Source organism: Sorex araneus, chromosome 10 (assembly GCF_027595985.1).
Source record: "Sorex araneus isolate mSorAra2 chromosome 10, mSorAra2.pri, whole genome shotgun sequence".
Classification (NCBI taxonomy): Eukaryota; Metazoa; Chordata; class Mammalia; order Eulipotyphla; family Soricidae; genus Sorex; species Sorex araneus.
Genome location: NC_073311.1, coordinates 894,534 through 910,775, shown reverse-complemented (window position 1 = coordinate 910,775; position 16,242 = coordinate 894,534). Strand labels below are relative to the sequence as shown.

The 16,242-nt window shown below is 43.6% G+C and overlaps 1 protein-coding gene across 2 annotated transcripts; it reads right to left on the bottom strand.

Annotated features, from left to right (window-relative positions):
• Positions 1-517: 517 nt before the first annotated feature.
• On the bottom strand, positions 518-11,118 carry POLR2M (RNA polymerase II subunit M). Of its 2 annotated transcripts, none has more exons than XM_004602615.2 (4): positions 10,881-11,118; positions 9,091-9,723; positions 6,014-6,218; positions 518-3,366 (listed from the first exon to the last, which is right to left on the bottom strand). In XM_004602615.2, exons 1-4 carry the CDS (start codon positions 10,991-10,993, stop codon positions 3,226-3,228), a joined length of 1,092 nt encoding a protein of 363 aa, XP_004602672.2. In that variant the 5' UTR covers positions 10,994-11,118; the 3' UTR covers positions 518-3,225. The 2 variants fall into 2 exon arrangements, with proteins under 2 accessions (XP_004602672.2, XP_054974081.1); XM_055118106.1 differs by lacking the exon at positions 518-3,366 and adding an exon at positions 3,388-4,156.
• Positions 11,119-16,242: the final 5,124 nt, after the last annotated feature.

Below are 16,242 nucleotides of genomic sequence, written 5' to 3'. Positions count from 1 at the left end.
CCTGTAAGCTGTATGAACACCAAACTAAATCATAAATTTTAAATAAATATTTAAATTAAATAATTAAAACAGCATGGGGAAAAACAAGCAGTCTAGAGAGATAGGCTCAAGACATAGAGGAATTTAATTTTTCATGACAGAGTTACAAATCAGTGGAGGGAAAATGGTAGTATTAGTCTGGAGCAGAAGAGAGAGCTCAAAGGCGTGAGCATATGCTTTGTCTGGTCCCCAAAGCACCACTAAAAGCAAGCCCTGAGCACTGCCAGACAAAGTCCAACAATCAAAGAAATGGTCACACTGAATCAACTGGTGAACTATTTGCAAAGATTAAATTTAGCTTCATAAAATATCCTCAAATAGACTTGAAGTGGATTAAAATATTCTCTTTGGATCAACAGTAGATCTAAAATATGAGTAATAAAAAATTTTAGAATTCACAAATGTGGCTGCCTGATACCTCAAACTCTACACCACTGATGGATGGATGGATGTGGTGTAAAATAGAAGGTAAATGATCTCGATCAAAAATATATATATATATATATTAGCACACAAGGTTCAACATGTAACAAGTTAGTAATCTCTTATACAACGCTTAATCCAGGGTGATACAACAATCTTTACACACTCTCTTCTAAAGAAACTTTTAAAAATAATTTTAGAGGGTTATTCATAACAAGCAATACAAATTATTTAGGGCCTGCTATTGGGGCAGGCTTGGCTGGTGGTGGGAAGGTCTAATGGTGGTGGGATTGGTGTGGGAATATTAAATGTAACAAATAATTGTGAACATTGTACAAATAAAATTGAAAAAGTTTTTTCTTAAGCAGTCAGGATAGTCGTTATGTTCGCAGAGGAAGAGGTGTATTGTATTTTAGGTTCTTGGGTGCTTGTATTTTAGTACCTGATCTGGGTTCATATAAATATGCATACACTGAAAAGTATCTTATTTTATTCTATGATGTGTACTTTTCTGCAAGTATAATTCAAGAAGTTCACTCAATATATTTTCTTTTGGGGTCACACCCGGCAATGCACAGGGGTTACTCCTGGCTCTGCACTCAGGAATCACTCCTGGTGGTGCTTAAGGGACCATATGGGATGCTGGAAATTGAAGCCGGGTTGGCCCCGTGCAAGATAAACGCCTACCTGCTGTGCCCCAATAGTTTCATACATTTTAAGATGCTGATTGCATCATTAATTTGCATTATAATTAACAAAATGGTCAAAAAGTTTCAAAGTGGTCATGGCTTTCTCCTCTTCTGTGCTCAAGGATCACTCCTAGGATGCTAGGTATCAAACCTATTGGCCACATGCAAGGAAACCTACCTGATGACAATGTACAAATTTTTATTAAAAAATAAATACGCATGATTTCATCTTTTCTAACAGTTGCATAGTATTCCATTGTGTATATGCACCAGTTTCTTTAACCAGTCATTTGTTCTCAGGCACTCATTTTTTTTTTTTTCAGATTCTGGCTATTGTAAAGTGCTGCAATCTTACAGTGATTCATTAAAAATATATACATAATAAAATATATATATAAAATAAATATGCAGTTATGCATAGAAAGTATAAGTACATGTACCCAAATGTTGAGATTTTATCTGGGACTGCATGTAAAGGCAAAAGGGCCATTAAATAACATCACCTTCCCAGAACTAAAATTATTTCCCTCAATTATTAAAAAAAAATCAGGGGCTGGAACGATAGCACAGTGGGTAGGGCCTTGCACACGGCTGACCCGGGTTCGATTCCCAGCATCCCATATGGTCCCCTGAGCAGCGCCATAAGTAATTCCTGAGTGCAGAGCCAGGACTAACCCCTGTGCATTGCCGGGTGTGACTTAAAAAGCAAAAAATTATTAAACTGGCTGGAGAGGTACTTCACAGTATAACACACTTTGTATGTGTGAGACTCTGGGTTAAATAAAAAAAAATTTCATGTTGTTAAATCACTTCATAATATTTTTAAAACTAAAAGCAATGAAATTGTAAGCTCAGCATTTTCTCACATTTGCTTTTTTGCGAGGTGAATTTCAGGAGGAAGATGGACAGCAGTATCTAATAACACAGAATACATGATAAAGAATTGTTACTTCATAAGGCCAGGGATGTATTCAGTGATAAAGCACGTGTCTCAGACTGGGTGCAATCCCTGGCACCATGCAGTCTTTAAAAAAAAAAAATTGATATCCTGAAACACATGCATCTGTCTTAAATGTATCTTCAAATTTCATGAGTAGTCTCTTACACAGTTCATGAAACAATGAAACATTCTGAGTCACTCTGATTAGTATTTTATACTTTCAACACTGTATAAAGGCTTTAACATATTAGACAAAGAAATCTTGAGAAGTTTATTTTTCTGGAGATAAATATGTAACCTCATAAAATTACAAACATGCATTGTGTATGTACATGTGTACATGTGCGTGTGAGACTGACATTTCTGCAATCTGATACATCTCTGGGGGGCTTGGGGAAAGTGATATATTGACAACTGAAATGAACTTCTTAATCTGTCAGAGCAAAAGTCAGTTCAAGCACAAGACCTTTATCTTTCACCTACTTCTGTCAGTTTAGATTTTTAGTCCAAGCAAATCTGGTCACATAAAAGGACCGTCCACCTTCCAACTATCTATGAAGCATGTTTTTTATTCCCTGTCATAAGAAAGATGACTACGTACTACACACTTGTTACACATCTTCAGTGAGTGGTTCCTGGGATACTGCACTAGAGTAACTTTATGCCAGCATGTATAAAATACTCTAGACAACTTACCTTATTACTCAAAATAGGAGTCTATACTTTCCCAATTCATTTTAGGTGCTGCCTAGGACAATTAAATATTTCACTGAAAGGTATGTAATAAACATAATTTGATGAGGTAATAAGAAAAACTGCAGTTATCTGATTTATTTGGCTGGCTAAAAAAAAAAACAAAACATGTTTTCTACTACTGCTATATGTGAAAACATCACACCCACACACAACATACTGCAAAACCTTAATACGATGTCATTACAATAAATATTCAAACTTTCCAAGCACATGAAAGTTATCTTCTGAGAGAAAACCCAGGCTACTTTTACAGTCATCTTTGAGTAACTCTCCAAAACTGTTCCTTCAACAAGTCTGACGAACTCTGATACTTGTTAAAGTCGCTGTAAGATCATGACATCTCTTGGAATTGACACTCAAGTGATCCTGGTGCCACCTTCAAAATTCATCAGAGGACTGATCGTCTTCATCCTTGACTTCACAGTATTTCTTCAAGGTATCCCCTTCTGGATTATAGTCCTGCATTTTAATATTCAATCTTTCAGCTAATTTTTGTGCTGCAAGCTTAGCTTGCATCTCCTTTTAAAAAAAAAAGCAAATAATACCAGTTAGACAAATCTTTTTCCTAGGACAAATTTTTCAGGAAGGAGTCATTGAAACAGAACAAATTTAAGTCAGACTGTCCAGTGCTCTCAGTAGAAACACTGGAAGCCTAACAGCAGCCGCAACACAAGGACAACAGGGCAATCTGCTGAGAGTGGATCCTCGGCACAGCTGTGTAAGTAAACAAAGCACTGAAACATCCCATCTCTGCACAAGAAACTGAGTACATAGCTTAGCACTATAATACATAGACATTTTTTAGTATGTGGGTACATGCATATGTACTCACACAGAACAATCTGGACAATCAAACTAACAAAATTCACCAATGTTGTACTGATTACCCGTAACTACCAGAATCTTTTCCCCTAGATTGAATCTTTGGCTTCTGGGCTTGAGACCCACATTTCGATGCCATTGTGAAAAATCAAGGAATACTAAAAAAGTGCATTATCTCAGGATGGGGAGATGGCTCAAAGGGACTGGAACATGCTTTGCATTTAGGAGCCCCAAGTTCAATCCCAAGCTCTATATGGTTCTCCCAGCAGCACAGGGTATAACCCTAAATTAAGAAAACATAAAAATTAAAAGGAAAAAAGATATTAATGCTCCAAATAGCCCCATGGAGATTATGGACAAAAAGGCTACATACTTTTCAGACACTTGGCTGATGCTTCTATCTACCCAAGGACATCACTTGATTCATCATGACTGAGGCCAGGGGCAAAGGCCAGTGCTACTTAGGCTTGGCTTTGCTCATATGCTCCTGTGCTTCACAAGAAGGAGAGAGAGAGGGAGAGGGCGGGGGGGGGGGGGGAGGAAGGGAGAGGGAGAGGGACAGGGAGAGAGAGAGAGAGAGAGAGAGAGAGAGAGAGCGTGTTTGTGCGTGCGTGCGTGCATGCATGCCTGCACGCACACACACATCAGGACTAAACCCAGGGAGAGCCTCAGACAGGCAAGTGACGTGCCCTACAGCCAAACTACACCCTGAGCACAACCACGACCAGAACTGCTTCATGTTCTTTCCTTTGGGTCATGATATGATAGGAATGAAAGATTGAACTGGCAGCTACTAGTACCATGTGGAGAAAAAATAATTCCATTTGTGGCCGAGTTATTTCATTTAATCTAAAAATGTCCTATGATAGTCATTTAAGAGCCTATAACGAATTTTAAAACAATGCTGTGATGCTCTCTAGTCAGAACAATAATTCTATGTACTGACAGGAAAAACAGCTTATGTGAAGTACCTTGAAAGCTAATCCATGCCAATCAAGATCCTATGAAAATCTGAGGCAGAAGTTAGTTTTGTATTAGACGGTACAAAGTGTTTGATTGAAACAGAGCCCAGGGTTGGACAGATAGTACAGCGTTTTAAGCACTTGCTTTGTATGCAGCCAACCCGGGTTCATACTGTCCCCCGAGACAATTTGAGCACAGATCTAGTAGACCCTGAGCATCAAGCAGGTACAGCCAAAAACTTAAAAGCAAAACAAAACCCATAAAATATAACTGAACAACACCTAGGAGTTAGACAGGCTGCTATTTCCCTGGAGGCGCAATTCCTAATTTTATCAGTCATAACCTTTATTAAGCAACGTTCCACTAAGGTGACTCGGCTATAGGAGTGTTCACAGTAACTGTCCAACTTTCCTTACACCTCCACCACTGTCCTTGCGCTCCTTCTAGTCCACCACTTCTCCACCCCCCTGGCCTGCCTTCCTACGCTCCCATGAGGTAACCTCAGTTCTGTTGTCCAAAGTCTAAGAGTTTGATTTCATTGGATACTATCCATTCCCTTGTTTCTTTACGTAGCAGTATGACCAAAGTCAGCTGGCATTTGTCCTGTAGTAAGCCAGGCCCCTTCCTTGCTCCCTGTGGCCCTCACACTAACTCCCCCACCCCCACCCCCACCTATTCACCTTTGTGGTCTGTGTACAAATTGTCCATAAACATGTCAGAACCCAAAGATCTTTAGACAAAATGCTACACAAAAGTGATTTACATCATCCCTAGTAGGATATTCTTCCACCTTCACAGAATCCGAAGAATCTTGAAGTCCAGTGTCCAAACTCCTCTCCTACTCATTTATGTTCCCCCAGTACAGTGAGATGGAAACCCAGAACCCCCAGTTCCCTGACTCTCTTCTGAGGGTTCTGAGTGTGGTTCCCCACTGGTGAATCTGGGGTGGGAGTGTAAGCAGCAGCATGGGCCAGTCCCTGAGCCCTCCAGTGTCACCAACAGCTGTGATCTCCTCCATCTGCTTCCTGAAGCTCTAAACAACTCCAGACACTGGAAACTGGAGGATAAACTCTAGAGCTGATGGTACTAGCTCCCTATTTCTCCAGCACCTAATCCCTTCTATAAATTCTTTCATTCTGGGGCTAAAAAGGTAGTACAGGAGTTAAGTCTTGCCTCCGAGGTTCACTCCTCACCCCCAGCACCACACTGGCTCCCGAGTATTTCCAGGAATGATTCTGGATCACAGATTCAAAAGTAAGCCAACGGCAGGTGTGGCCCCAAAATCAAAGCAGATTTTACCATTAACAATCCAGGGTAAAAATCTCCCTTATGTAAGTAGCATCCCATATACAGATGAGAAACAACCAAGTCTCTATAATACCTCATAGCTCTGTTTCTGCTGTTTCTGCAGTGTCAGAGATTCTTCTATAGAAAGCAGCTGTGCAGGCATGTGGTGAAGTGGCAGAAGCCGAGCAGACGTGATGTCATCGAGATGCTGCTTGTCTCTGCGCCGCCGTTCTTCCAAGGAAACAGGGGACCCCATTCCTTGACAGAGACTGGAGGAGTAGGTGTGCTGTGAAGGTAAACTGAAGAAGGAAAAACTTTTCATGCCACCAAACTAGTTCCTCTTTCACACAAATAACACAGGATCCTGGCAGCTCACTGTCTATAACATGAAACAGTTCACCATCTTTACATTTAGAAATGAAGCCCTTTCCTTTCTTAAAAACAGGTTTAACTTTGAAGAACTGAGGTGCTGAAATGACACACCTTGAGAGTAATTTGAAAACTCCTGGCTCTTAAGATGTATATCAGGTACAAGAAGGCTTATTTTGCCTTTTCTCTTGAAGCTTTAAACCAGACTGACGCTTAGCCAGAGCTCTCCGCCACAGCACAGGTTCAGGTGTGCATCCCCCAAATCTTTTTTTTTTTTTTTGCTTTTTGGGTCACACCCAGCGATGCTCAGGGGTTACTCCTGGCTTTGCACTCAGGAATTGCTCCTGGCAGTGCTTGGGGGACCATATGGGATGCCGGGGATCGAACCCAGGTCGGCCGCGTGCAAGGCAAACGCCCTACCCGCTGTGCTATCGCTCCGGCCCCCCCCAAATCTTTCTTGCAGCAGTGGGGAGGGCAGAACCAACCATAGCTAGAGAGAGGAATGAGTTGTGCTTTACCAAGGTGTGGGCAAAGAATGATAAGTGAGGAACACAGAGGAAATACAGGACACAGGTCATCATGGCTACCCAAGGGGAAGAGAAGAGGAAAGGAATGAATACACCCAGGGGAATAAAGAGTAGGTGGTCGCACTTTTAGGAAAAGTGGGAGAAAACCAGCTAGGGAAGAAGTAAGGGTGCCAATGTTGAATATGACAAGCTTCCGGTGCTACCACGCACTCAGTTTCAGAGGCAGCACATTTCCGAGTGCAAACCTAATGCTCTGGGAAGACCTGAGCAAGACACGGAGGCATTAAGAGCCAGAATATGAAAGAAGCCAATGAGAGCTGAAAGAGCCAAATTTGCTCTCACTTTTCAACCTCCAAGTACTGCTCACACATGGAACTCCTGGATCTCCACCTGTCAGTGACCTGCTGACTCAGCAAGGCCCAGTCTTTCCTAATCTGCTTTAACTGTCTGGAAGATTCTTTCTCTTAAATACCCGTAACTCTTGGAAACCCTCACTGCAGTTCCCTTACTCCACTTCAGCTAAACGCCCACAATACAGTAGGTGGATTGGTGTACTTGAAGTTGTTCAGTGACTAGAAATGCTGGTTTTGGGTGCTGGTTTTGGGTGCTTGCCTTGTAAGCCTCAGGCCATGGATCTGACTCCCAGTGCTCTCCACATGTTCCCAGAAGAGTTCCCACAACTATGCTGCCAGGGAACCCTGGCTCTGTGATGATGACTACAACACACAGTCACATTCAAGTGAACAACCCCTGAGAGCTTCTCGGACACATGACCCCCTATGGAGCACAACTCCCAGAATGTGCCTAAAATGAGCAATCACTGGCAAAGGCTACCGTCGAAAGTGTGAGCACCACAGCCAAGTCTGTCTGCAATGGGTCATCGCCACAACAGCAACAAAATATCAGGAACATGGGAAATAGCTACTTGGAAGTGAGGCCTGTTTAGGCCATACCACATACAAGATGAACTGCGAACTAATTCAAGAGCAGCTGTGATTCCCAACTGAAAATCAACTATAATTTTAAAATCAAAATCATAATCCTGGTTTTCTATACAAAATAAAATGCTTGAGATTTTAAAAAAAGAACAATGGTGGAGCAGAAAATCTGAAGTCTCTTAAAAATATTCTTTTAGGAATTTGTACTATGTGTTTTCAGTTTTTCAAGAAAGTCAACAGTGGTTCAACACGGTGTATTGTATTTTCCCTTTTCTACATAAATGCTAACTGCTTTTTCCTCATTTGTTAACATTTATAAGCAATAACAACTATTTCCTCTTCAAAAAGTTGCTCATTTGAGAGTAAAGTCGAAATCACCTGCCACATAGGCAGGAGGGGTGGGATGGGGGGTATACGGGGGTTCTTGTTGGTGGAAGATGTGCACTGGTGAAGGGATGGGTGTTTGATCATTGTATGACTGAGACTTAAACTGTAAAGCTTTATAACTGTTCTCACAGTGATTTAAAAAATTTTTTAAAAAATTTTAAGTTAAAAAAAAAAAGTTGCTCATTTACTGAAAACCTCAAATAAATTGACTTTGCCCCATCTCCGCTCCCTTCCTCCACTCCTCTATCCCTCATTTTTATTGTGTAATGTTTTCTTGTCTGTCAGTCTTTGGCCCCAATCCAGACTCTAAATGAAAAGCAGAATCTTTGGTTCTGTATAGCGAACACTTGCTGCTTACGTACTGTGAGCATACAAATATTGTAGTTCCTGCCATCACTTTTCCCTTAGGTTACAACTTCAAAATTTGGGGGTAGAGAGGGCACAATACACTGGCTAAGTATTAGTACATTTAATACTTCATCTTGTACCTAAAACTTTTAATTTATTTGGCTAAAAAACAAAAGTAGCTTTTTTGGGGGGGGAGGCCAGGGAGGGCCATGGCCTCCACTCCAGCCAGGCCAGTCTGTTTTCAAAATATGGTCATTCCTTGCCACATCTAACTTTCACAGAAGCCCACTGAACCTAAAGCATTCTTTCTTTTTTTTTTTTTTTTTTTTTTCTTTTTGGGTCACACCTGGCGATGCACAGGGGTTACTCCTGGCTTTGCACTCAGGAATTACCCCTGGCCGTGCTCAGGGGACCATATGGGATGCTGGGATTTGAACCCGGGTCGGCCGCGTGCAAGGCAAACGCCCTACCCGCTGTGCTATCTCTCCAGCCCCCTAAAGCATTCTTTCAACGTTTTGAATCTAATTCAAAAATTTCTTCCAATATTTTTAGTCTAACTCAAGAAATATTTCTTCAGAAGGCTTGTGTGTGAAGGTACTTACACATTAGTTTTAAATTTATGGGGTGTGGGCACTGGGTTTTGGGCTCGCACTTCTAGAACTTCCATGAAATGAGGCTTCTTTTGAGTCCCGCTTCCAAGGCCTGTTAAGTTCTCCGCCTTTGTGTTTTCTTCTGACTGGTGCTCATCTGCAATTGTGATTCTCTGTAACCGATCAATAAACAGGTTGTCCAAACTGCTGGATTTATCTTCTGCTTGATCTGAAACACACTGGCGAGAGAGATGCTCAAAGGCTGCAGAGGAAGGCACATTGGCTCTACCACTCGAAGCTGGGTGGTGGCTTACTGGGTTCTCAATCTTTGTGACCTCTTTTCCTCTGGAAGCAGGTTGTCCTAGTCCTTGGGGATGTGTGGGTGTTTTTAGTGCCGTGATGCTCTTAACAGAGGTATGGCCAGGAACAAGTGATGACTCATTGAGTATCTGGTTAGAATTCCCGGCCTGATCTGTGTCCCTGTCAACAACAGGTGCCTTTTGCCTTAGCTCAGAGTCTAAATTAGTGGGATCAAACAGTTCAGTTTTTCCTCTTGCCAACTCATGCTCTGCAATGGTAGCTTTCAGTTTGGCGACATAGTCTAAGATCTTTTTACCTTTGTCGGGCAATTTGCAAATGAATTTTCTGTGAAGAGAAGAAACAGTGTATGTTAGAGCCACATGTTTTAAGCTAAAAATATAAAGCATTACCTCCTAAAGGAAGAAAAATAAATCAATCCAAGTCAACTTGATTCCAACTGACCCCAAACAGATATATAAGATGGGCCATTATTCAAATACCATTTAAAAGTGGGTGTGCTGGAAGAATTCAGAAACAGGGACTATACTCATTTGTCTCACTTAACTAGAATTACAGCAAAAGTATTTTAAGCATTACAGTATCAGACTTCCTAAAACTCACAAACTGGAGACTCTCCTAGGTAGGCTTTCCAGGGGGAGGGAGGGAGGTGAATGGCCCCACCAAGCTCTAAATTACTTCCAAAGTGTGACTATGATACTTGCCATTTCACTCTTATTTTCTCACAGGAATCTAAGGAAATGTTCTGCAGCCCTGCAAAGTGACAGCATCGCTCAGGGTCATGCATGGGCTGAGTGTTCTTGTATACTCACGTACTGCAAAGATCTGTCTCTCACCTGTCTTCCCAAGACACCACTAAATGTAGAGATGTAAAGAGACGTCACACCTACAAGAGTTCTTTGGGATTCCAACGGTTCCGAAGAGTATAATGAAATGGCCCCGCCCCAGCTGCGTCCGTGGCTGTGTGCGGGAACACTCCGTGAAGGAGGAAGCCCCCAAGCGACGCACGCGGCGGGAGGTCTGGGCCCCTGGAGTGCCGTCCTGGCGCTCCGGCCTCCCAGAGGACCCCCCCCGCCGGCACTCTGCGCGACCCTGGGCTCTGCCTCGCTCCCCATCGGTTCTGGACCAGTTCTCCGCTCAGAACCGGGGTTGCGGGCGCCAGCCGGCCTCCGTGTCGGCGGTTCCTGGGCGGTGTCCTCTCCCGCCGCGGACACTTGGCTCCTGTCTGTCTGTCTGTCTGTCTGTCTGTCCGCCCGCCACTGCCGGGTCAGGACCCAACTCAGGGCAGCACCCGCGGTACCCGTCGTCCGGCGCCTCCCGCCCGACAGCACTTCCACCGGGCCACCCGGGCAGCGTCCGCGGGGTCTGGGCCCAGGCGGCCTCAGCGGGACACACCGCACCTGAGGGCGGCGGGGCGGCCGGCCGGGCGGGCGGGGGCGCGACCCGGGCCGACCCCGCGGAGCCCCCCCGCCGACCACGCTTACTCGTTGCGCGAAAGTCTCTCCTGGCGCCTCAGCGTCTCCCGCAGTTCCGCCAGGCTCGGCCGGCGCGAGTCCTCGGGAGCTCGGGGCGCGAAGCCGCGCGGCGGCGAGGCCATACTGCGAGGGCTGCTGCGCGCGAGGCTGCGGGCCAGCGACTTCCGCGGCCGCCCGCGTCTCCGGGCCTCTGGCGGGCGCCGCCATCTTCCCGGAAGAGCCGCACGCCGCACTCGGCCGGGCGGGACGGAAACGCCGGAACGGACGCTGCGGACGGAGCCGGGGGCGCGCGGCGCCGGAAGGGGCGGGGCTGGCGCGCTGCCGTCAGGGAGTGACAGCCCCGCTTGGCGGCGCGTCGTGAGCGTCGGGGCTTCTCGGAAGGCGCGGGGCTTCTGCCGTGGTGATCCAAGCAGACAGCCGCAGCCCCTGCTGTTCTGGAACCTTGGGTGGCGTCGGGGGGATGACACTGATCCGGGCGTAAGAGGGGACAGGGCGCCAAGGAAGCTCTGGAGCTTGGCACTGGTGGCTCATTGTGGCACGCGGAGAGGCCGCAGGACGCAGCCTTAGAATTGAAGGCCAGAGTACCTCGGGGAGGAGCCCTGCCTAGTGCTGCCCAGTGACATTCAGAGGAGAACCTGCCTTGCGTTTGTCCCTATCACTCTCCAGAATGTTTTCCCACTCAGCACGAAACTTCCCAGGTCTGGCCGTGTAGCTGGAAATTGAGAGTGATTTTGGCTTTTCCCGTAGCCAATAGTATTCCACTCTATAGATGTACCACCTTTTCTTTAACCAGGTATGTCTCGGATACTCAGGTCTTCCAGATTTGGCAGTTTTATGTATAGAACCCGACCCTTAACAATATTGTAAATCATGGTGCCTAAAATTAAAATAAGATGCCTCCCCACTACAAACACACACACACACACACACACACACACGCACGCACGCACGCTCTTCAAAGGCTCTGCAATATACTCTTTAAAATAACATCTCTCTCACAATTTTTTTTTTTTTGCTTTTAGAGAATGAGACACATAACAGTAAAATGTTTCTGGGAAAGGAGAAGCAGTTCCAGATTTCAAACTCAAGCACCAGCTTCTCTCCTCTCCATACCTATTTGAGCCCCTGCCCCCTCTTCACCCTATGTCTGTTTCTACGTGTTTTTTTCTTTCTTAATTTTTAAAGGGCTTTTTGCTTTCCTAGCTGTTTAGAAGGCAATGCTGAAGCATCACAACTGGTTTCTAGCATCATAGTTCCTTCCGCAGAGCCATACTTTCAAAGGAAGAGTAGGAAGTACACAAGTCAAGGAAGATCAACTGGGCACTCCAAATACACATCATAAACTTTTTTAAAATTTTTTAAAAATTTTATTGAATCACCGTGAGATAGTTACAAGCTTTCATGTTTGGGTTACAATCTCACAATGATCAAACACCCATTCCTCCACCAGTGCACATTCCCCACCACCAGTATCCCCGGTATACCCCCCCCTTTCCCACCCTTCCCCTGCTTCTAAGGCAGACAGTATTCTACATACTCGCTCTCTACTTTGGGGCATTATAGCTTGCAACACAGACACTGAGAGGTCATCATGTTTGGTCCATTATCTACTTTCGGCACACATCTCCCATCCCAACTGGTTCCTCCAGCCATCATTTCCTTAGTGATCCCTTCTCTATACCATCTGCCTTCTACCCTCCACTCATGAAGTAGTCGTCCAGCTATGGGGCAATCCCCCTGGCCCTTGTATCTACTGTTCATGGAGTCAGCGTCATGTGATACTACCCTACATTCCACAAATGGGTGCAGTCCCTCTATGTCTGTCCCTTTCTTTTTGACTTATTTCACTTAGCATGATACTCACCATGTTTATCCATTTATAAGCAAATTTCATGACTTCATCTCTCCTACCAGCTGCATAGTATTCCGTTGTGTAGATGTACCAAAGTTTCTTTAACCAGTCATCTGTTTCAGGGCACTCAGGTTGTTTCCATATTTTGGCTATTGTGAACAGTGCTGCAATGAATGTATAGGTACAGATGTCATTTCTATTGTGCTCTTTTGCATCCTCGGGATATATTCCCGGAAGTGGTATTGCGGAGTCATATGGAAGCTCAATTTCTAGTTTTTGAAGGACTGTCCATATTGTTTTCCAGAAAGGCTGGACTAGTGGGCATTCTCACCAACAATGAAAGAGAGTCCCTTTTTCCCCACATCCATGCCAGCACTGCTTGCTTTTGTTCTTTTGAAACACACCATAAACTTTAATGCCTTTTTTCCCCATTCTGTGACAATAAAAGTTTTACCTTTCTTCTTAGCTATACAATAGTTCTAGATAAAATCTGACAATTTTTACAGCAATTTACATACCCTTCCAATCCAGTGCATTCTGGACAGATTAATTCTTATATCAAACCTTTCTGCAAAAGTCTTTCCTTTAAGGATTTCAAAAACATGCTTTAGGCTCTCTGCTGAGATGTGACCCGGGTGGCCACACGTTTGTGCAGCTGCTCTGCTGCTGATCGATCATGATCCGGAGGCCAGCTAGACTACTTTTGGTACCAGCAGCTGTTTGCAGAAATGTCTCTAAACTGTGAACTAAGCCATAGCCCCACGCCAACCGAGGAGGGGAAAGGTCTTTCTTTCTCGTTTTTTTTTTCCCCCTTTTCGGGGAAAGATGACGTAGCGTCCACCATTTTGTAAGGACCATTAAGGAGGTACGAGCTTGGAGGCGAGGGAAGAAAAAAAAAAGTATAAACTTACAACAGCGGGACACGTGGGTGATCTCAGGACGGGGGCGATACCAGCACGTTCTCAACCGAGATGTGACCTGGGTGACCACACGTTTGTGCGGCCATTATGCTGCTGATCGACCATGATCCGGAGGCCAGCTAGACTACTTTTGGTACCAGCAGCTGCTTGCAGAAATGTCTCTAGACTGTGAACTGAGCCACGGCCCCATGCTGCCCCAGGAAGGGAAATGATGCAATTTCTAACATAAATCTCCCTGGACTTAGTTACTAAAATACTAAAATACAGAAATCCCAAACTGCGTGGCCACTATCGCAGCTTCATGACTTCATATCTCTTCATTCTCAGCAATGGAAAACTAATTGTCAAATGCTTCCTTTTCAGCAGGGCTGATTTTGGGGGAGAAACTCCAACAACAATGTGAGTTTTGTGTTGAAATATGGAATGTAATCAAGGTAAAGAGAAAGTGAAGTGAAATTTATCAGCTAAGCAGGCTGGGGTGGGGGGCTGGGGGGGTGGGAGGTATACTGGGGTTTTTGGTGGTGGAATATGTGCACTGGTGAAGGGACAGGTGTTTGAGCAGTGTATAACTGAGACATAAGCCTGAAAGCTTTGTAACTTTCCACATGGTGATTCGTTAAAATAAATAAATTTAAAAAAAAAAAAACATGCTTTAGCCTAATCACACATCTGAGTCCCAGTTACTGGCTTTTATTTCACACACACACACACACATACACACACACACGGAATTACGGAATTCCCTTCTGCTCTGGGATCTCTGACCACCAGTATACCAGTATCCTCAAGCTTTAGGATTTTTCTCCCAACTATTTTCCTATGGTGGAAAACTTTCTTTTGTCCTAACCCTTTGTAAACTTTGACTAATTATATCTTCCCTCTTTGAGCCTTCCATTCCAGATTGTGTCAACCCAAATTGTCCTTCATTTGTTTGTTTGTTTGGGGGGGGGCTCGCTTAGGGCTAACTTCTGCCTCAGATAATTCCTGGAGTGTTCAGAAGACCGTATCTGCTGCAGGTCAACGCAGATCCTGGGTCAACTGCCCGCAGGGTAGGCGCCTGACCCACTGCATTCTCTCCACATCGGATTTTTTTTTTAAGCACAGTTATAGTGCTTAAGAGTTAGAACCTTACTATCTGAAACATACCATGTTTCTCTCATTGTATGATGATTTCTTTCTCTTTTCCAACATAGTTGTGAAGAAATTCTATCATAAATATCTTCCCTAAGGAGTGTGCCTGTGGTTTTGTCTTTTCTTTTAAATTATCCTCTGTATTTGTCTTTTTTTCATATTTGTCTTTTAATGAAATTTCCCACTGTATACACAAATTTAGGTTTTAATGTAGTAGCAATTTGTAATTACTTTGAAGACATTTTCAGTGGTCTAATATATAATCCTAATTTAGGCAGCTAAGGAATTAAAATATCATATACAAATCACAATTTCCAACAGCATCTTCTACTGTCATACTCTCCAGTTCTAGTAACCTCTAGTAACCAGTCAGGGGTATAGTATTACTTTAAAATTCATCCTCATGGGTCAGAGCAATAGTACAGTGGGAAGGGAGCTTCCCTTGCGCTCTGTAGACATGGGTTTAATCCCAGGCACCACATACTTCTGGAACTTTTAGAACTGGTCCCTGATACCTTTCAGGAGCAATCTATGAGCACCACCATATGTGGCACAAAAAATAAAATAAAGTTCATCAACACAAAAAAATAAGTAGAACACTTTTTCTTTTTTTCTTTCTTTTTTTTTTTTTTGCTTTTTGGGTCACATCTGGTGATGTTCATGGGTTATTCCTAGCTCTGCACTCAGAAATTACCCCTGGTGGTGCTCAGGGGACCATATGGGATGCTGGGAATCGAACCGCGGTTGGCCAGGTGCAAGGCAAATGCCCTATCCGCTGTGCTATCGATCCAGCCCCAGTGTTACTATTTTTAACCTGTGTTTTTAACTTCATTTTTTAATATAAATTACTTCTCTAATGATACTCAGATTATTCTCCTGAGTGTTAATTTCCCTTAGAGTAAACACATGTGCTTGACTATTAGAAAGAAATAAAAATTCAAAACAAGGAATTTTTAAAAAGGAAATTTCCATCAGCATATGAAGAGTTCCCAGGATAGGTTAACCCACCAATTGCCACCAACATGACCAAGAACATTGTTGGTATATCGATTTAAAAGACAAAAACAAAAATATCAGAAATATTTCCATTTGCTGTTACAGAATTAAATCAGTTCCAATCAGTTGTAAAATTCTAACATTAACCTTTAGAATCTCCAGGCTCCTTTGCTCTCCCAACAGGTTACCACCAAACTGGATTTGACATTGACTTAATTCACCAAAAAAAGGACCTAAAATTCTTTTCATTTCACATGTTCTTTCTGTTAGTTTAACATGCCTCCTCTCAAGAAATGGGGAGTTCATCTTTTTCAGCCTGAGTTCTTGCATGCCTCTGAATTGAGAAAAAGTGATTTCTCCAATGTAGGTAATGAAAATTGATGTAGCTTCTCCCTAATTTTCTTGGGTTACTCACTCTTGACAGTGTTACAGTTCTACTCACTCTTGAAGCACAACCAGTAACCAGTCTGGA

Excerpts from the sequence above, each read along its gene's own strand:
- POLR2M (XM_004602615.2), bottom strand. The coding sequence starts at position 10,993 with ATGGCCTCGCCGCCGCGCGGCTTCGCGCCCCGAGCTCCCGAGGACTCG. Across the intron at positions 9,724-10,880 it reads GAGAGACTTTCGCGCAACGA|AAAATTCATTTGCAAATTGC; the intron begins GTAAGCGTGGTC and ends TTCTCTTCACAG. Across the intron at positions 3,367-6,013 it reads AGCAGAAACAGAGCTATGAG|GAGATGCAAGCTAAGCTTGC; the intron begins GTATTATAGAGA and ends TTTTTTTAAAAG.